This window comes from Suricata suricatta, chromosome 4 (assembly GCF_006229205.1).
Source record: "Suricata suricatta isolate VVHF042 chromosome 4, meerkat_22Aug2017_6uvM2_HiC, whole genome shotgun sequence".
In the NCBI taxonomy this organism is placed as follows: Eukaryota; Metazoa; Chordata; class Mammalia; order Carnivora; family Herpestidae; genus Suricata; species Suricata suricatta.
The window spans coordinates 33,131,696-33,153,114 of NC_043703.1; the positions used below are offsets into that span (position 1 = coordinate 33,131,696).

Sequence of the window (21,419 nt, forward strand, 5' to 3'; positions counted from 1 at the left end):
TAGAAATATATTCAACCATTGGCATTTCCGATCTCTCTGAGAGTATGTTATTACACTGAGACACAAGGAAAACTTACCGAGAATGACTTAAGTACAAAGCTTGACGATGGATGTCTTCTGGGTCTATTTCTACAGGATTTATTACAGCTAGTTGATCAATAGACCATCTAAATTTCCCTGGAGTCTTAAGAAAAGAAAGTGAACCTATGAGTAAAAGCAAACTAAAATAGTTCATCGAAATGCTAACAATTGTCAGCTTCAAAAATAATTTGAATGGTTATAATACAAAAGTATTTTAAAGTTCGTATTTTAAAATGTGGCTTTACCACCAAATTAAATACCAAATGGTAAACAAATCACTCAAAATCAACTGATTGGACTATCTTCCATCTGGCTGCTTTTTAAAATTACATAATAATGGGAAAAAGTCACAGTAGAGTAATGAAGGCATAGAAATTTCACAATTAATACTCATCAGTGATGCAACATGCCCACGTAAAACTCTCTTATTAGAGTTATCATAGTTCTTTTCTTTCACTTAAGAATGAAGCGAAATTAAATAAAGTCCTAACTACAAAAGTGCCTACAAAAGCTCATAAAATAGTTGATCCTTAAAATAATTATGAATGGTAATTACTGCGGCTTTTCTGTATTCAACTATCCAACTGAACGAAAAACTTATCCAAATCCTAATCTGTAATTTGAAATGCATTTTTGACAAAAATCAGACCTGAAAAGCCAACAAGCTGCACATTCCAGCTTTGAGGATTAAGTTGCAGTCAATTCATTATTTATTCTATATTAACATAAAACTAAAATTTAATACAGTTCAATAAAAAAATCATGAGGTCAGATTCATGACTCCATATAAACTACATAACTTAAAGCTTTCCTCCACTGCTCTTTGTTTAAGCTGGTATGAAAGTGTAGCATAAACAGCCACGCACTTGGCAGTTTTTCTAGGTAATTTACTAGGATAAAGATTCTACTTCAAAAGAACTCCAGGGTAGCAAATAACAGTAAAGATAAGCTAGAGCGATGACGCCTTCCCTAATCTCCAAAAGAGCACTTTCCCTTCCATTTCACTCGTGTTTAACCATGAATCATGGCACATATATTGAAGTCCCTCGCTTAGTTATGTCTATTCCTTTAAGAGTAGAGGTTCGCTTCTACAATCGGCAAGCTAAAAATGGTTGGAAAAACTAAAAGAATATTATCATTTCATGACGTGTAAATTACATGAAATTCAAATGTCCAGAAAGCAAGCTTTAGACTAGTAACAGCAATAGGATAACCTGCCAAAGCCTAAAATATTTACTGTCTGGCCCTTGACAGATAAAGTTTGGTGACCTCTGCATTAGAAAACAAGCTTTTTGAGAGTTTGTGTCTGATGACCCAACTTGTTCTCTATGTCCAGCACTTTATCGAATACATGGCAGCATTCAAATAGTTTGCTGAATAAATGAGAATAGATAATTAGAGGGCATGGCTTCTCCTGGGATATGACACTAACATAATGATCATACTATCTACCTACACCCAGTTGCAGAAGCTAACATATTATCTACTGAATAAAAGAAGGAGAAATGCTAACAAAAACAAACAAAAACCCACCTAACTTATTTTTAGCCCAACCACTATACTATAGTGACTATCACAACTAAAAAAGCACATGCCAGATATATGTGCCCCATGCAATTTTCTCCCTTAACTCGTTAAGAGGCTTTCCATTTAAAATAATTTGTAAATACTGGTTTGTCAATGCTAATCATGAGTAACTTACTGGTAATTTCGTTGATTTAAAAACAGAAGGACTGGAGAGAGTTTGTTCATGGAGATTAGAATAATCACCAGGACTTTCGAAAGGATTCAAAACTGGGATCCTTCCTGGAGTTTCTGGTGTTATCTGCATTTTTGATTCCTTGACATCTCCCATAGCACAGAGGGAAAACTAAAAAGAAATAAGTATGGACAATGAAACTGCAAAGTTCCACATTCACTGGGACAACTAAAATATATTCAACAAACATATTTCACAAAAAGAACTCTAAATCAAACGCTTTTTTAAAAATATACTTTACAAAGAGGCATCACATATATTTTCTAAAGTGATCCTTCGAAGCTAGAGAGGTATGGTAGTAGTAACACCATTTTGCAAAAGAATTTAAGTTCAGAGAAGTTAAGTGGCATATAAATAGCAATCAGACGAATATGACTGTGTTCAGGTCATTCGCGGCAACTAAATTAGCAACAGATACAAAATTCTTTTCAACTAAAGGACTCGAACCTACGGTTTCTATATTAGTTCAAGCCTCTAAGCACTTCGAACATCCTTCGGATATCCCAACAACTGCCTATGAAACTGCATTTACTAAACAACAGCTATTTACAACAAGCAAATACGAGACGAGGAAGTGTATGGGTGCCTTTCCTGCACATTAGTTCCAATCAAAGTATGACTGATGAGGGTTAAGAAATTAACCGCCTTTGGTGGTCTCTCTTCAAACATCCTCCTTTCGCTGACTCGCAGGGTAGAAGGCGAGACTGCATTGCTTTCAATCATCGGGGGATACGACTATGGAGAAAGATTCCACCTCTTGGAAGGCTGAAGCCGCTGGCTCCGTTGGGTGAGCAGCAGGAGTGGACACTCACGCCAGTGTCACCCCCAACCCTACGCGATCATACCTCGGCTTCCCCCTCCCGCAGCACCTATTCCCTCGCTGCTCCCATTCACCCCTGGGACAGTGGGCAGGTGGGTTCCGAGAAAGGAAAAGTGATCTCTCCAATTCCAGACAAGAGGAAAGACCAGGGACTACAAAGAACATACCTAGCGGTGTGTGTAAAAAGGAAGCCCCCCCCAAGAGGCGACTCCAGGGCGCTCCCGAGGGGCCAGGCCAGCTCCCACGACAAGCACAGACTCTTTAACTCCCCGCTTCCGCGCTGTCTTAGGCCAACCAGTGCACGGGCCTTGTGGGGTGCTAGCCAATCGCGTCGTACCGCTGTCCGCGAACCAACCAATCGAATCGAGGCCGCGTAGTAAATTCGAATGGCAACTCTCGCTTCACATTCCGCGCTGAGTAACGAGGCTCCAAATTTAAATCAACGCAGCCTCACGCCGGCGACGAGCGCGAGGGGCGGAGCCTGCCCGGCGTGAGCTGGGGACGCGCGGTGTGATTGCCCAGAAGAAAGGAAGGCGCTCCAGTTCCGGGTCAGGCCCTTTTCCCGCCTCCCTCGGCCTCAGCCATGGCGAGTAGCAGTGGTGCCGGGGCGGCGGCGAATCTGAACGCGGTGAGGGAGACCATGGACGGTGAGCACCCTTTTCGCCCCCTTTACCTTGTTTCCGTTTCCCGTAGCCAGGCCTCGCAGGCGGCGGTGAGCCCAGAACGACTTTAGGTCCATTTTCTGCCCCAAACGGCATCTTTGAGGGTCCTCCCAAGGGACCCGCCAGGGCTATGGGGCTGATGGCCGCATCCTTTGAGTTGTCTCTTCGCTCTTGCGTAGTTTGTTGCGCGCACGACGTTCGAGCCCCCACGTCAGCCCGGCACGCGCCCCGTGTTTTCCGCGAGGGACCCGCGCGCCGCCCCCTCCCCGCGCGCCACGCCCCTTCGCGGCGCAGGATCCTCGCGTCCTTTCCTCCCCGGCCGGCCTGGGGAGCCGTTGTCCCCCACCTCGCAGGTCCCCTCTCCTGCGCCAGACCTGGTGCAGAGTGCCCCTTTTAGTCTCGAGCGAGGACAGCCTTCAGGACTGTAAGTCCCGTGCGGATAGTGGTCCTGTGTGTTTGGTCACCGCTGTGGCTTTTGTCTCTTAGCACTCAGTAGGCGGTTTGTAAGCAACCCCCTTCCTAATAGCGCTATTTCGTCCTGTAGCAAGTGACGCGGGTGTCAGAAGCTCTAAGTGTATTTAACCTGTTTTCGCGCCCGGAGGCCAGCGGGCAGAAAGCCTGCGCACACGTGCTAGAAGTGTCTATAGAGTTTCCCTCTCTCTCTCTCTGTGCTCTCTACCGACTCTGCCCCTTTGTACTCCTGGGGGTGAGGTTAGACCAGCTACTTAAACATTGAGCCTTTTCTTCGTTCTCTGTAAAATGAGATCACTTCCTCCCGAGGTTATTTTGAGTATTTAAGAAAGAGCCAGGTAAAGGCGTATCGCAGGTGTTCAAGGTAGTTACCCTTATTTTTGTTATATTACGTGGACATCCCACTTGCAGAATCCTTGGTCTCCTTGTCGCGTCCACCTATGTGTATTTGATGGATGTTAAACGTTGCGGTTTTGGCATTTTCCAGCGGATACCGACACCAGTCTCCATCTTTATAGAACCCTGTTTGCCATTCTAAGTAGTGTCAGCCTTTCCTGCTGTATCTAGGGTCTGCTTTACTGTAGGACTCCTCTTAGTGATTCAGCCACTCCTTCTAGGGGCTTCTAATAAGGCTTCTGGTTTTTTTTCTACACAGATTGCTGCTTCCTTTTTCAAGAACTACTTGTATTATTAAAATCTTTGCATCGAAGTTTTTGCTTACCAAGTATCTATTTTGCTGTTTCTCTGAAAAACAGGATTTTGTTCTTAACACCATATTCAGCGTATTTCACATTCTTTCTCGATGTACCAAGCATATTAGTTTTATTTTCAAATAAATACATAAGAAGTGATAGGTGTTTAACACTACAGGTGGCCCCAGCTATCTGAAAGCAGAGCCTTCCCTGGAAACCTTTCCTAAGCTGAAATGGTGAAAGCGAAGAACCAGTTAGTCTTAACTTATATGGAAAATTTTTTGAGTGTTCTCAAACCCCAAAAACAATCTTTCTTAGGGTTTTCTGATGCCTTAAGACACATCTTGTTAACAGGTGCACAAAAGAAATAGAGATAAAGCCCTTGTACTCCCAGTAACAGTTTAGAGCTCTGGCAGCTTGATGGTGTAGACGGTCAGTGTAATTCCTGAGAAGGAGCTTGGCGGTGATGCTCTGAGGCTGGGGTTATGGGCTCTAATGGCTTGCTACAAACAAGCACTGAACGCTATTTTCACTTTTTGCCTTTTTTTTTATTCTTGTAAACCCTGTTTGGATTTCTTTTGGTTCGCAAAAATAGCTACTAATGTAGATCTTCTGTAAAAGGTAAGTGGAGACGAACTTTCAAAATGTGGGCAATGCTTGTTTTGTTTTACATCTTTGCTTGGAAGCCAGTGGGTTATCTAACCAAATGGAGAGTAAGAGGCCTCACTTCCTGTCAGTTCTTTAGTTAGCTATGTTCAGGTCCTTATTCATATGGCCACAGAATCCCGTTTGAATAGAAAACTCACATTTTCTTTTTCTTTTTTTTTTTAATTTTTTAATGTTTATTTAGTTTTGAGAGACAGAGCATGAGCAGGGGAGGGCAGAGAGAGAGACAGGGATACACAGAATCTGAAGCAGGCTCCAGGCTCTGAGCTGTCAGCATGGAGCCCGACGCAGGGCTCGAACCCACGAACTGTGAGATCATGACCTGATCTGAACGTGGGACGCTCAACCGACTGAGCCACCCAGGCACCGCGTCTGACAGAGATTTTTTTTAAATAAAAATTCAAAGAGAGGTTATGTGACTTTGAGAATGCTGCTCCTCTACACATAGTTGGCCCACGAACTTCAAGATAGAAAGGTCCCACGTTGGCAGTGGATCACCATTTGTTAAATGTGGCAGCTAGGGACTGTTATGTCCATTAGAATTCTAAACTTACAGAAAATCTCTGGTATCATGCCATAATTAGAGTCTAAGACCGTCACATAAAATGTGAAGTTGAATTATTACAAAGTTAACAGAAAATGATATTTTCCGTGCTGTCTATAATAATTGAGACACAAAAGTAAACACAGTGACACACTATAAATAATTGACCTTACACTGAATTGGAAAAGTTTACATGTTGTCATTTTATAATCGCACCTTCCTTCACATTCATTCCCAGAAATAAAACTTTAGCTTCACCAAGGGACTAGACTAAAGTACCCAAATAACATTAACATATGAAACTCTGTTAATGTGGGGTTTCCCTGTATTTAAATCTCTCCAGGAGAGCCAAAAGCTTTTGAGTCTGACTTCTTCCTTCAAGATCTAGTATATTTCTCATCTTCTTACTACTTCTCTCCCATCAATATTAGAGTCGGCTCGGGCACCTGGGTGGCTCAGTTGGTTAAGCATCCAACTTCAGCTCAGGTCATGATCTCACGGTTTGTGGGTTCAAGTCCCGCATCGGGCTCTGTGCTGACAGCTCAGAGCCTGGAGCGTGTTTTCAGATTCTGTGTCTCCCTCTCTCTCTGACCCTCCCCTGCTCACGCTGTCTCTCTCTCCCTCAAAAATAAATTAAATAAAAAAACATTTAAAAAGAAGTACTAAAGTCAGTGAGTCAGCTAACAGTAATTTAGTATTTTAATGGTTCTGAATGATGTTAGGGTTGTAGAACTCAGCCATAAACATTTTTATTTTTATTGTGAAATAAAAGCATTTTGATAATGATACTACAGAAGGAAGTAGACTTTGTAATTTATCTATGTGGCTCACTCTGGAAGGAACCTGACTGATTCTGGTCTTAATTTAGCATATGGTCTTTTATCAATCCCTGCTCTCACTTTTAGTTTCTTAACATTCTCTCCCAGATTCCTTCTTTAAAATGTCAGCCTTTTTCGGGATGCCTGGGTGGCTCAGTTGATTAAGCGTCCAACTTGGGCTCAGGTCGTGATCTCACAGTCCATGAGTTCGAGCCCTGCCTCAGGCTCCATGCTGACAGCTCAGTGCCTGGAGCCTGCTTCAGATTCTGTGTCTTCCTCTCTCTCTCTACCCTCTCCCACTTGTGTTCTGTCTCTCTTTCTGAAAAATAAACAAACAACTACCCCCCTCTCTGTCCTCCAGTGTACTCAGTGAGCTCTTTTGCTTTTCGATGGTTTGAAATTTTAGATACTCTTTACTGATAGTTTCATACTTTGGTTTTTGTTTTCCTATATTTTCCTTATGCCTCCAATTACTACTAATAATTATGTTTTTTAGTAATTTTGTTAAGAATGAACCTCTTTTTCTTTCAGTGTAGTGCTGATTATATACCAGTGTAGTGTATTAGACACCAGGTGGTCAGCTAGAAAAAGGGGTTAAGAGAATTCACAGTGTACAGTGCAGTGTCAGTGAAACAAATGTATAGCCCTTGCTGTCAGTCTACTGGTGGGAGAAATAAACTTAGCAATCATTTTTGCTTTCTTTTTCTTTCACCTTCCCTGCCTTCTTTTCTCCAGTAAGCCCTTTCATGTCTTGCTTCATCTCAGATGGAAACACTTGCCTCTATCTCTCCAGTTCATGCCATCTACCGCTCTAGCACCAAGATTGAAGTAACTTAACTGGATGCCCTTTCCAAGATCAATTCCATATTATGCAGCCAAAGCCTTGTAAAAATGGAAATCTCATTGAACACTCCGGTTTTTATATCTTTTAATGGCTTCCCAGAGTTCTAAAATCTTCAGCAGAGCCTTAGTGGGTGTTCGTGTCTGTCTTTTCTCATATTTTACACCTCTGCTCTCCCTGTAATTACATTGCCTTTACGCGAAGAGCCTTTCAGATCTATGGATTTACTCTGCGAATTTACCAAGTTCTCTCTAGTGCAGGAACTTTTGCACAAGCTCTTTTCTTCACTCTCACTCTCTTTGCACTTTTTCCTGCCTCTGCGGGAAACAAGGATGCCCTTGTTTTGGAGGTATGCTCTTCTTGTCCCCATTTCCCTTTTAACAAGGTTCAGTTGTCACGTTAATATCTATCTCCCCTACACTGTCATTCCATGAGGACTGGGACCATATTTACCTTTTTCATAACTGTTTTGCAGCAGTATCATAGCAAGCATAAAACACATGTAAGTACCAGTTACACTGTAAGCACCATAGAAGTGCTTATTACAGACAGGTTATGAAGTTAGGAAGTAAAGATCAACATAAATTTTGTAAGAAAGCTTAAAGGAAAGAAATACTAGTACTGAGTTGGACCTGAAAGAGAGAATGGATTTACATAGAAGAGGGAAGGCAAAGGCGAAGAGCATGAACAAAGACCTAACGAGTGAGCAGAGCATTTATAGATAGGCGTCTACCATAAAGAGAAAACGGGAGGAGCGTTTGGCAGGACAGTTAATGATGGTGGTGATGATGATAGCGGAGAGTTGGAGTGGGGTCAGAGTGTGTGTTCTGGTCTTCTGCTGCTGTGTAACAAACCGCCCCACACTTGGTGGCATAAAACAACAGCAGTGCCTGTCTCACGCCGTTCCGGATAGTGGCCAGGTTTGGGTAATTCTCACTGAAGGTCTGTCTCCTGCATTGCTGTTAGTGCTGCTTCTAGAGTTATCCCAAAGCTTCCTCACTCACTTATCTTCTTCTTTTTCTTCTTTTTGTTTTTTTGTTTTTTTATTTATTTTCAGAGAGAGAGAGAGTGAGCGAGTGCGGGGGAGGGGCAGAGAAAGAGGGAGAGAGAGAACTGAAGCAGGCTCTGCGCTGCCAGAACAGAGCCTTGTCGTGGAGCTTGAGACTCACGAACTGTTGAGATTATGACCTGAGCCGAAATCAAGAGTTGGGTGCTCAACCGACTGAGCCCCCCAGGCGCGCCACTCACACATCTTCTAGCTGACACTGCCTGTTAGCTGGTTTTCTCCCACTTGGTGGCTGGCTCGCACAGGAGAGTGTCATTAAGAGAGCCGGGAGGAAGTTATAGTATCTTTTTAAGCCTAGTGTCAGAAGTCATGCGGTGAGGCAGCCTGTGAGCCCTGAGCGCACCTGCACATTTCTTGCTCTGGAGGCTGACAACGCTAGGCCCTGGCTGTCCTCTCCTGCTCTTTCTCCGGGATATGGTTACAGTGACCAGTGTGAGGAGTGAGGTAACGTCTATTCTACTTGAAGGTAAAGAGCGGGCTTGCTAACTATTTACAGTAAAAGCATTCATAAGACTCAACGCTTTTTTCTAATTTAAGAGTCTTAGCAAAAGAAAACAGTATATTAACACACCAAAGGATAGCTGTATGAAATCACCATCATCCTTAACATGATTGTTAAAAGCATTCTAAATAAAATTAGAAATCCTTGCTTTCATTGCTTTTTTTTAACCATTAATAGGAAAGTTTTAGCAAATAGTACAGGATAAGAAAAGGAAAAGACTGTTAAGAAGGAAGTGAAACTATTATTTGTAGGTAAAATGATTATATATTAGAAAACACAAGAGAATCAATTGAAAACGTCAGTAGAATTTATTAAGATGGCTGGCTACAAAATAAAAATAAGTATTCTGAGTAGATCTTGAGTATCTGCACTAATCACTTAGAATATACCAGAGCAAGGTAGAGTGCATTTGCAAAAACAATCAAAACTAAAAATTAAAGAAATTAATGATTCTCTATTAAAATTGATGATTGAGCACTTGCTGAAACGTTCTGCTCCAAGCATATAAAAAGGATGGGAAATAATACTAAAATGCACTTATCAGCCCAGCCAGGTTTAAAAACAAATGCAGATCTCCTGGTTAGAAAGAGAGAGGTTTTCCCCAAAAAGAAGAGCAGATGGGAGTCACAGCAGGAGACGGGGAGTGAAACCTGACAAACATGCTGCCCGGCCCGAGTGAGGCTGGGGGCCAGAAATGTGCCATCTGCCACGGCCAGTGATTGGGAAGGACCGTCCATGTGTCCTGTGGGTCTGGGGCCAGTGTGCTTCCGCCAGATCTGATCCAGAGGGCCAGGGATGACGTGAGACTGCCCGTCCAAGAACGCTTCCCCAGTTCCGGACATCAGGAGAGATCTCCTGCGGAAGATGAGCTTCCAGCCACGAGTCACAGAAGTACCGAAGGTAGATGAAATACATGAACAATTCACATAAAAACTGAGAAAAGAGTGAGAAAGTCATAGTAACAGTTAACTTACTTTGAGCACTACCAGATGCCAGTGCACAGAGCATGCTAAGTGTGTCCTGTAATCCTCACAATGATCCTGTAAAGTATTCACAGAATGAGAAAATAAAGGCATAGGACGGTTGGTTACCTTGCCTACTAAGTAATAAAGGTGACATTTGAACTCGGGTACTTTGCCTCTAGAGAGCAGACTCTTAACCATTCTATTTTCCTGCTAGCTTATACTTGAAGAAACAGAAAACACAAATCTCAAGAATGGCCAAAGATAAGAAGATCTTAGCTTCAAATAGGTAAAGGCAGAAACAACAGTCAGGAATAAGTGGTTATAAAAAAGCATGTAACTAAGAAATAGAACAAGCAGGGGCACCCAGGTCACTCAGTCGGTTAAGCATCCCAACTCTTGATCTCAGCTTGGGTCTTAATCTCACTGTTTATGGGATGTAGCCCCACATTGGGTCTCCTTGCTGCCTGGGCAGAGCCTGCTTGAGATTCTTTTCTCTCCCTCTCTCTCTGCCCACCCCCGCTCCCACTCTCTACACTGCTTGCACTCTCTTGTGGTCTCTCTTTCAGAGATGGTTAGATAGGGGCACCTGGGTGGCTCAGTCTTAATCGTCTGACTTTTGCTCAGCTCATGATTTCATGGTTCATGACTTTTGCTCAGCTCATTTTCATGGTTCATGAGAGTGAGCCCCTTGTCAGGCTCTGTGCTAACAACTCAGAACATTGAGCCTGCTTCAGATTCTGTGTCTCTCTCTACCCCTCCCCTATTCATGTGCACATGCACTCTCTCTCTCTCTCAAAAAATGAATAAACATTAAAAAGGTTAGATGAACTTAAAAAGAATAAGCAGTTCTGGGGGGAATTAGAAATCTTAAAATAGAGTTTGTGAAATAAATTCAACAGATAACATGAATTATAGCCTGCATACAACTGAAGAGCTTTATTGGTATGTTGGCATATCCACACTGAAGAAGTGAAGTGGAAAAGGCTGTCAGCTTCCAGCTATGGTGGAGGAGCAACCTGGATTTATCCTCCTGCCTGGAAAACAACAACAACAAAACCCCATACAGAACAATGATTTTCAAGACACTGGACATCGGCAGTGAAGGACAGTGGTCCCCAGGACAGTAATGAAGTGACCCCAGTACTTGCCTGTTCGTGGTACCTTTGGAGAGTTCTCAGCAGTTGGGGGGTATTGCAAACCCAGGTGGAACCCAGTGGCCCTCGTAAGTTAGCAAAAGGAGTGTATAGAGTCCAGGGAGACCAAGGCAAGTAGAGTTTGCAGGGCAGAATACCTGAGAGGAAAGAGCTTACAGAGAGAGAATTTTGGAGATCAGTAGAAGGGTCCCCCTCAAGTATTCAAAAGATTAGCACATGTGTATGAGGAAAGCACCCAAAAAGCTAGGAAAGGCATCCCAAAGAATTGAACAGTACACCATGCCCATACAAGGCCTGTATCTACCAGCCAGGATGGAAAGCTTCAGCACTCACGAGGCACTGAGTAGACTACTCAGGAGCGTCTTTCCTCAGATGAGGATCAATTAGCTATACACTAAACAGGGCTCTTTCTCATCCTGACTACATGAATCTTAAATGACTCATGTCACACTGTTTTTAGTTAACTGCATCTCATTACAAAGCATAGGAATATGCATAGAAATAAAAAATACTTATCAACCTACAAGTTAACATTTACAATGTCAAGCATCTAATAAAAAATTATTAAGTATGAAAAGCAGAAAAATATAACCACTGGTTGGAGAAAATTCAGTTGAAACAGACCCAAAACTGACCCAGATTTTAGAATTAGCAAGACAAAGGCATGAGAACTATACTCGATGTGTTAAAAAAAATTAATTAGATGCATGGAAGACCATTTTTTAAAAACTTGAAATTCTGGAGATGTAAATGTCTGATATAAAAAGGTGAGAAGGGCCCATTTCATGCACATTGTGAATACTGTAATAGTTTTCAAAAGGAGTTAGACTTAATGGATCATTTATTATTGTTAACTTGTCCATTCGACCCAAAATAATGTAGTTTTTATGCAGTTCAAGTGAGAATCCAACTGGAGTTTGTTTTTGGAATTGATCAAGATTTTTAAGTTCACTGAGAGAACAAAAGGGCTTATGAAAATGAAAGATAACAAAGAATCTTGAACCTTGTACATGCTGATAAAAGTTAATAATTAAATGAGATAGACATGGAACAAATCCATAGGTAAATGGAAGTTTACTGTGTGATAAAGGTGACATCTTAATTGAATGGTTAAAAATATAGGTCACCCAATAAATAGTACTGAGGCAGTGAACTTATTTCAGATCCTATTTTCTACCCAAACTCCAGGGAGTTAAATATTTAAATGTTTATAGGTGGGCAGGAAATAAACTTTGAAGTGATGGAAGGATAGACTGATGGATAATTCTATAATCTTTGCACGGGGAGTAACTTTCTAAATATAATGCCAAGAGAAAATAACACAGGAAGCAATAGATAATATGTTGACCATTGATTTAACAAATTCTAAACATGCTCTGGGGAACAACCACCATAAAACAAAATTTAATGAAGCCAATGTATTTATATTCTGTGCTGCATTTTGCTAGTGTTTCTCATGTCAATTACTTTTATAAACTACAATAAAATGGAGGAACTATAAAAAATGAAGTTAAAAAATAAACTTTCATTTTTTACTCTTAGATTTCAGCAGACATGATTCTGTCAAATTGTAGATGTTTCTAAGCATTTTTAAAGCCTTAAATATCTACATTACTGAACAATTCCACTTCTAGGGATTTATCCTAATAAAATGAAGTCAGTATGTACAGATGCTTATCACCATATTACTTCTACAGGGGAAACATGAGACCCGCTTAACTCTTAGAGTAGTTAAGTAATATATGCCGTTTTCATATAATGGGATGTCATGTGACTAAATTACATTCTAAAAGTCTACTAAAAATGGGGAAATGTTCAGAATAATCCTGATTATGATGCATATACTTAAGATATGAGTGGAAGAATGTAAATCACAGTGTAAAGAGCAGTTATGTGGAGGGAGGGGATATGTCTATTTTTGGTTCTAGGACTAAGTAAGAGCAAGACGGTGTACATGACAATTTCAGAATCTAGGGATGCTGTGCTAGTTCTTTGGGATTGTGCAGTATTATATGAATTAAAAACAGTATTTGCATATTTTTAAATGTAATTTTTTTTAAGTTTTTTCTATGTCTTTTTCAGTTCTGTTGGAAATTTCAAGAATTTTGAATACTGGCTTAGATATGGAAACTCTGTCTATTTGCGTGCGTCTTTGTGAACAAGGAATTAACCCAGAAGCTTTATCATCAGTTATTAAGGAACTACGCAAGGCCACTGAAGCACTAAAGGTTAGAAATTTGTATGTGTATGTTCGTTCATTCTCAATAAATATACTTTTTGTTTAGAAAAATGATTAATGAATTTATGTGAAAGATCCTAGTTAAATATTATTAAACTAGCTTCTGTCACCATCAGAAATTCTGAAAACCAGGCTCTTTGTAGCATATGTTCAACTACAAAATTGCTACTATTATGGACCATGTTGTCTCTCACAGAAGTCTCCAACTATTTTAGAATTTTCCTTCTGTTGTACGTAAAGTTGTTTCCGTGCCCAAAAAGATATATTCAAGGTCGGTATCTATGAATGTGACCTTATTTGGAAATAGTGGATCTGCAGGTGCCGTCGAGTTAAGGTGAGTGCATAATGGATTAATGAGCAATGTTCCTATAAAACAAGGGAAATTTGGACAGAGATGCGTGAAGAGAGTACCCTGTAGAGACACAGACTTGGGAGAATGCCTCGTGACAGTGGAGGCCAAGATGGGAGTGGTGGCCAAGGATTGTTGGCAGCCATCAGAAGCAAGGGTGGCTCTGCTGCTAGAACCTTCTGACTCCTTGATGTTGCCTTTAGAACTGTGAGAAAATAAATCTCTCATTTTAAGCCACACAGTGTGTGTGTGGTGGGGGGGAGTACCTGGTTGTGGCAGCTCTAGAAATCTAATCCAGATTTCACTTTTAGAAAGTGAGGTGCTGTAGTAACAAACACCTACAAGTGAGGAAGTGGCTTTGGAACTGGGTGTTGGGTTGAGGTTGGAAAATTTTACAGCGCATAATAGAGCCCAGATTTCCTTGAAAAAACCTGTAGAACTGCGGACATTAAAGGCAATTCTGGAGAGGGCACAGAGAAGAGAGGAGAGCTGTAGAGAAAACTTTAATTGTCCTAGAGGATACACACATTATTATGAACAGAATGTTGCTGGAAATAGTGGACGTTAAAGGGGCTTCTGGTGAGATCTCATGAGGATTGTATTACTGAACTCTGGAGGGAAGGTTGTCCTTGCTGTAATGTGACGGAGCACTTGGCTCAATTATGTTTTACTATCAGAAGAAAATAAAACTTGTAAGTGATGAACTTGGTTAGCTAGCAGAGGAAATTTCCTAGCCAAGTGTGGAAAGTGCAGCCTGATTCTTCCTTTGCTACTTAGAATAAAATGTAAGAGGAATGAGAAGTCAAGGGAGGAACTGGTAAGTGAAAAGGACCCACCACTTGATTTGGAAAATTATCAGCCTTACCCTGAGAGTGTGCTTTGAAGAGAAAGCCCAGGGTCTGGGTTTGGTGAGGAGATGACGTGTTGACTCCTAGATGCAGTCAGCCATCTGTGCACAGAACGCTGCCAGCCTGACTGAAAGCGACCAGGACAGAATGAAGGAAGGCTGGGGTTCTAGCCAGAAGAGCTACCTGGTTGTAAGTGTTCTCCTTCGAGAAAGGGAGGAATGACTCAGCAGTAGTTTAGAGACCGAGGGTCTGCTCAGGCTGATTGGCTACACAGGTACCATGGGACAAGGGGACCATCAGTTTTCAAATTCAAACTTACCACTTTATTTATTTATTTTTTAGTGTTTTCATTTTCGAGAGAGAGAGAAAGAGACAGAAAGAAACTGAGCACAAGCGGGGGTGCAGGGGGCAGAGAGAGAAAGGGAGACACAGAATCTGAAGCAGGCTCCAGGCTCTGAGCCGTCAGCACAGAGCCAGATGCAGGGCTAGAACTCACGAACTGAACCGCGACATCATGACCTGAGCTGAAGTCAGACGCTTAACCGACTGAATCACTCAGGCACCCGGAACCCACCACTTTTAATTGCTCACATTGGGAAACAGGAAAGGTGTGTTCCTCTTGTTTGCACACACTCATTTAAAATCTTGGGTGGTTTTATTTCCATGTTTATATAATACTAACCACAAATACCGAAACTCAAGTTAGTCCCTCTGAAAACGTGTCCAAGGACTAAGTGGCTTTTCTCTAGCCTCTTTTCTTTGAGAAAACAAAATTCTATAATACGTGTAATTTACCGATCTCAGATTAAGTCAAATCTTCAGTAAGTTCCAGTGGTTTGGGTTGTTTTTGAGACTTTTAAAACTTTTTGATTATTAAATCTAACACGAAAAGGAAACCAGAGCACAGTCACAGAGCAAAAACGGCTCAAAAGAGGCTTTCTGTACGTTCTCATTGTCAGCTCCCACAGGTTCCCGGGAGCTCCCCCATCACTAGCTTGCCCTGCTCCGTTTCCGGTAGCTACTGGCCTGGTACAGTAGATGCTTTTGAACAGTTTTACTGTCTAAACATGGACCTTTACACACTGCAGCTTTCACTGTATAAGATTTTAGAGCTCGATATAAAGTCTTAAAGCACAATCTTTACTGAGTTTTTCATTTAACATATTGTGGGTTTTTAAAAAAAATTTATTTTAATCTTTATTTTTGTGAGAGAGTGTGAGCGGGGGAGGGGCAGAGAGAGAGAGAGAGAGAGAGAGAGAGAGAGACAGAATCTGAGGAAGGCTCCAGGCTCTGAGCTGTCCGCACAGAGCCCAATGTGGGGCTCAAACTCAACGGATTTCGAGACCATTACTTAAGCCGAAGTCAGATGCTTAACCGACTGAGCCACCAAGGCACCCACATCTAACATATGTTTGAGAGAGTTTTTATGTGTTAGTGTTTTGAGTATAGTTGACACACAATGTTACATTAGTTTCAGGTGTCCAACTCAGTGACTTGACAGGTTTATATGTTAAATGTTCACCAAAAGCCGCCATCTGCCCATGACATCACTGTGTTATTGACTGCATTTCTTTATGGCTTGCCTTTTATTCCTGTGACTTACTTGTCCTGTAACTGGAAGCCTGTGTCTCCCTCTCCCCTTCACCCATTGTGCCCATCCTCTTCCCCTCTGCAGCCATTATTTTGTTCATTTTTTATAGGTCTGATTCTGCTTTGTTTCTGGTCTTTTGGATTCTGCTTATGAGTGGAATCATGTGAGGTTTGTTTATGTTGTATGTAGCTGTAATACAGTTCTTTCCACTGGAATAATCCTGCTTTGTTGCACAAATATACTGCTATTTATTGTTCCTTACTACCTTGTATGGATATTGGATTGCTTCCAGTGTGGGACTGTTAGGAATGTGCTGCTATGAGTATAGTGTGTGTCTCGTGATGCATATATGCATGCATTTCCGTTGTGTGTGTATCTAGAAACAAAGTTGCTTGGTTGTTAGGTTATGTTTATCATCAACTTGAATAGATAATGCCAAACTCTTCTCAATAAGTTGTGCTGATTTCTGTTTCCACTAGCAGCATAAGAGTTTCCCTTCCTTGCTCCACATCTTTGCCAATACTTAATATTGGAACTATTTTTAATTTTAGTCATTTTTGCTAGGTATGTATAGGTTTTTTTATGTGGTTTTATTTGCATTTCTTCTAGTACCAGTAAGGTTGAATGTTTTTACATATTTCTTGGCCATTTTCTTTTGTGAGATACCGTTTCAGGTAGCTTGCCCAGTTTTTCTGGCTTACTTTCCCTTTTTTACCTGTGGTGTTTCCTTAAGTATTTTGAATGTGAACCTTTTGTTAACTGTGCATGTAAGATGACTAAGTTCTTTTAGTCAGATTTTTAAGTAGTTAAATCTGTTCAAACTTGGGACACATGGATGACTCAGTTGGTTAAGTGTCCAACTCTTGATTTCAGCTCAAATTATGATCTCATAGTTCGTGAGTTTAAACATATGGTTATTTTCCCCTTTTTGAGTGGTTGCTACTAATTAATTTCTCTCATACTTTTTCTTTTAGTACTAAAAATAGGGTAAGGAAAAACTGTTCCTATTGTGTTTTACTGCCTTTACCTTGAAATTGTGGTGATTAGAACTTAATTGTATGGTACTGAACTCTATTTTAGAATATTGTGCTTTCAGAAATTTGGGCAATACCTACTTTTCCTGTATCTCCTACTTTAAGTGCCAAGGGACCTTGAATTATACTATTATTGATGCATCCCTATGCATAATAAGCCTTGCCCTTTCTCTTGCAGCTGTCTTATATGATAATATCTTAGGGTGACTGACGTGACTCCTCACTGTCTGAATGTCTTGTATAGCATGAGGACATTGGAGCTGTAGAGTTTGGAGTTGGGACAGAAATGAGGGATTCAATAAGCCTTGTGTCCTCACCCATCCTCCCGAAGGAGGAAATAAACTTACACAGGAAAGGAAAGTGTGGAAGACAAGACTTGTTCAAGTTGGGTTTTGTCCAGGGCCGGTGCTTACGAAATGTTGGGGTCTCTGATGGCAGTCTGGTAACTGTAGTTCTCTGGGAAGACCTTGCTGTCCTTCCCCACATGGTAGTGCTGCACTCATGAACAGGAATTCTGTACAAGGTTGATGGTTTGCTTAGTTTAGGTGAAAATACTTATTTCATTGTCTCTGTCTTGGAGGAGAACCTCTAAAATTAGAATAAAAATGGAATGTGACAAGACAAAAAATTAAAGGTACTTTAATTTTTAGAAAATTCTGAAATTGTCTGTTATTTCAAGTCTTCTTTGAAGTAGATGATACTAAGAAATGGGTTAGGAAGAAAACAAAGAGCCTAAAGGTATTAATATAAGAACCTATAAAGGTAGAAAGAAGTAAGAAGTCTTTTAGAACAAGGAAAATGTTTTTAAACTAGTTTCTAATCCTTGCGAATAATAAACCTAAAGAAGTGAAAGGCTAGTTAGAGTAGCCAACTATCTGGATGAGGTAGATTCTTCTGATTACAGAGAGAAGGTTTCAGATTGAAAACTACAATTTTCCCAGCATGTGAAGTGATTTTCATGAAAGGCCTCTGAACTTAGACTAAACATAAAAGCAAGTTTAAATTAAGAAGTTGAAACATACGTGAATTAACAAGTTTACCCTGCATTTCTAAAACACTTACTTAAAATCATCATTTTCATATTTGGAATTAAGAAATTATTTAAATTTTTATCTTCTAGAAATCTATATCCAGTCAGTTACTGATAATAAATGTTTGGAAATTTCTGCAAAATAGTTTGGGGCGGTACACTAGTTGGTGGAACAGGTGAAGCAGGGCCAGCCATGTGTTCAGTATTCCTCTTTGTCCATTGTTTCTCTGCCTGGTAACAGAAAGGTCTTCTTCATTCTTAATCCCCTTTTCACACTAAAATGAAACATGCAGAAACAGATAAACCAATAAAAACTGGATAAGGTGGATACAGTGTGTGGATAAGGTCTGCTGTGGTTCAGTCTTTCAAGTAGCGGTATATTTTTACATTAACTGTAGTCAGACGATAGAACAAATTTCCACTGTTAGCCTGCCAGTCACTAAAAACGTAGTTCTAATGCACTGCAAAAAGTGAAAACCACTGCATTATCCTGAGAAGAGTGGCTTGGAATGTGTCGGGGAGGAATTGTTTGTTAGTGCCAGTACAGTATTGACAAATATATGTCCGCGGTATCTTCTTCGTGATTTTATTATAATGAAACTTACTTTCTTGTTCTAGGCCGCTGAAAATACGACAAGCTGAGTTTCTGGAGAAATCCTGATGAGATACGTCAGGCTCTTCAAGAGGGTTTGAAGGTTGCATTGTAGTCAAGAATGTACAATGAGATTACTGCATGCAGCAGTGTAGAAACATTTTCCTTTCTAAAAGAAGTATAAAACCGTAGCTTTATAAATCAGTGAAAAATGGCTTACAGAGAGAACTATCAGATGTGTTTATATCACATCTCACTTTTTTTTTTTAACAGCTCTAATGCTGGTTCATATTTATGTATTCCTTATTTATAGCTCCGATAGCTTTAATTTTCTAAGCAGTCTGTCTGTCAGATGGGCACATCTGCTGTGCCCGCTTGAAGTACAGTGCAGCCCATCAAAAGTGATGCAGTAGTTATGCCTTGTTGACATTTCCATTATAAAATTTAATTTTGAATTGTTTATGCAAAATAACTGGATTATGTTGTGTTGGGCTGAAAGTCAACAATTTCAGCCACCTTATTTATGGATTTTGATTTAGACCTAACATGTATCAGAATCCTTTTTATTAGAGCATGGAAATCATTTCTTTTCATCTGCTCTTTAACAAGGGATGTTTAGTTTTTTAAACAAGTTTTTCTGGCAGTTAACAGTATGAACTAGATTATTTTGTATTGATTGAAAAATAAAACATAGAAACTTATATTTTAAAAGTAATGACAGTGCTTAGTTTTATTTGTCATTTGGATCATTTACATTTAATGAGAATATTAATAATATTTTTCTTTCTAAGTTTTATACTCTATAAATGATGGCCTAAAGAAAATACATAGTGAAACATTTCCAACATGCAAAATTCTTTAATTTTATTACATTAAAATAATTTGAAGGGTTATCTAATCAATCACTAAATAGGAAGTATCTTTCAACAAATATGATATTTCCTGAAGGAATACATATTTCCAGTCATTAAACAAAAACTAAATAGTCAAGTGTTCTGTATCAGTAATTTTAAGTATTAACTTTCTAAGGTCACTTTGTGTGTCATTATTTTTTCCCTGAAAGTTTTAACTGCTCAAAGTGATGGTTCAAAATAAATTTTAGGAAACTTAGGATGGTGGTAATTCTACTCCTGAACAGAATCTCAATGGAATATTTTCCCCAAGACTAATATGATTTTAATCTGATTTTATTTTAGATTTTGTTAGCTGCCTTTTAAATGATAGCATTTACTCATTAGCAGCTTTTTTTGTTCTCCAGACAAAGTAGTAAGACTTAGTAGTATTAAAGTGACAACCTTCTGTAATGTAAAATTCTTGTCTTTTGCTTATTTTGACTTTGTAACTGCATAGCCTCTTTACCAAGGGCACTGGAAGGTCTATTATTGGCAGAGCCTGGTTGGGAGACTGTAATGACTCGTGATGCTAAATCATTTATTTGTTAATAAATGCTGCAAATATTGCATGTTGTTACTTACAAGATCATAAAGACAACACATCCGGTAAGCTCCACAATTTGTATATACCCTTAGGCCACAAGAGTTAATAGTTTTATTTATGATTTTGTAGATTAAGTTATTTATGTACGAAACAAAGCAGGAAAATATATTGAGGAGTTATGTTTACAAAGAACTTTAATCTGTTACACTTAAATGTAAACATATATTTTTAATGCATACTTAAGTACTATTTAACAAAATCTAAACAAATTGTAATGATATAATTGGCAGTGTTATGCATGTTGTCAATGACAAAAATAAAACCATTTTGGCAATATTGACATGTACTTTTGGTTTAATTTATGCTTTTGTGTGTACAACTTGCATTTCTTTAGGTATTCTTATAAATATTTAGATGCTTATTAGTTACATGGGAATGAAGACTATTTAAGGGTCAGCTAAATTTACAATGTAAAATTAGGCTTGAGATGTAAAATGCAGTATTTTCCTCCCAGTACTGAAAGGAGATAGCTATATTAACATTGCCCCAGGCTTTGCATGGGTGGGTTAAAAGCCTCCAACTTCAGCTCAAGTCACAGTTTCTCCTGGTTTGTGAGTTCAAGTCCCTTGTCAGGCTCTATGCTGACAGCTCGGAGCCTGGAGCCCACTTGGGATTCTGTCTCCCTCTCCCTCTCTCTGACCTCCCCCAGACGCCTTAAGCCACATTATATATATCTCTCTCTCTCTCTCACACACACACACACACACAGACACATACATACACATTGATTTTTTTTTATATTTTTTTATTTTGTGTGTGAGAGCAAGTGAACAGGGTAGAATCAGAGAGAGAGAGAGAGAGAGGGAATCTGAGGCAGGCTTCATGTTGTCAGCACAGAGCCCGACACGGGGCTCGAACCCACAAACTGAGGTCATGACCTGAGCTGAAATCAAGAGACGCTTAACTGAGCCATCCAGGCGCCCCACCCATATTTTATATTGTAAAATGTATACAACAAAATTTACCATTTTAGCCATTTTTAAGTTGTACAGTTCAGTGACAATAAGAACATTCACATTGTTGGGCAGCCATCACTATTTAGAACTTTTCACCATCCATACAAATTCTCATTATGTGGTAACTTCCCACTTTTTTTCTGTCTGTTTTTCTAGGTGAACATTTTTATACTTTTTATTTCTGTGAATTTGACTATTCTAGGTACCCTATATAAGTAGAATCATACAGTATTTGTCCTTTT

At 39.9% G+C, this 21,419-nt stretch overlaps 2 protein-coding genes across 4 annotated transcripts in view; one reads left to right on the forward strand and one right to left on the reverse strand.

Annotated features, from left to right (window-relative positions):
• BORA (BORA aurora kinase A activator) overlaps window positions 1-3,537 on the reverse strand; it is a 30,955-nt gene extending 27,418 nt beyond the window's left edge. For 2 of the 3 annotated variants that reach the window (XM_029936623.1, XM_029936621.1), the window contains exons 1-3: window positions 3,334-3,537; window positions 1,784-1,951; window positions 78-184 (exon numbers count right to left, since the gene is read on the reverse strand). In XM_029936623.1, coding sequence (XP_029792483.1) covers window positions 78-184; window positions 1,784-1,951; window positions 3,334-3,399 — 341 coding nt within the window. In that variant the 5' untranslated portion in view covers window positions 3,400-3,537. Of the gene's footprint in view, window positions 1-77; window positions 185-1,783; window positions 1,952-2,827; window positions 3,306-3,333 lie in introns of those variants that run through there. The other variant, XM_029936622.1, reaches the window with a different exon arrangement.
• Window positions 3,131-20,507, forward strand: MZT1 (mitotic spindle organizing protein 1). The gene is made up of 3 exons (XM_029936625.1): window positions 3,131-3,307; window positions 13,124-13,269; window positions 18,751-20,507. Exons 1-3 carry the CDS (start codon window positions 3,244-3,246, stop codon window positions 18,772-18,774), a joined length of 234 nt encoding a protein of 77 aa, XP_029792485.1. The 5' UTR covers window positions 3,131-3,243; the 3' UTR covers window positions 18,775-20,507.
• Window positions 20,508-21,419: the final 912 nt, after the last annotated feature.

What these genes read in the sequence shown, in the direction of transcription:
- MZT1 (XM_029936625.1), top strand. Translation starts at nt 3,244, where the DNA reads ATGGCGAGTAGCAGTGGTGCCGGGGCGGCGGCGAATCTGAACGCGGTG. An exon ending in GGTGAGGGAGACCATGGACG is followed by an intron (nt 3,308 to 13,123) that starts GTGAGCACCCTT and finishes TGTCTTTTTCAG; the next exon opens with TTCTGTTGGAAATTTCAAGA. An exon ending in AGGCCACTGAAGCACTAAAG is followed by an intron (nt 13,270 to 18,750) that starts GTTAGAAATTTG and finishes TTCTTGTTCTAG; the next exon opens with GCCGCTGAAAATACGACAAG.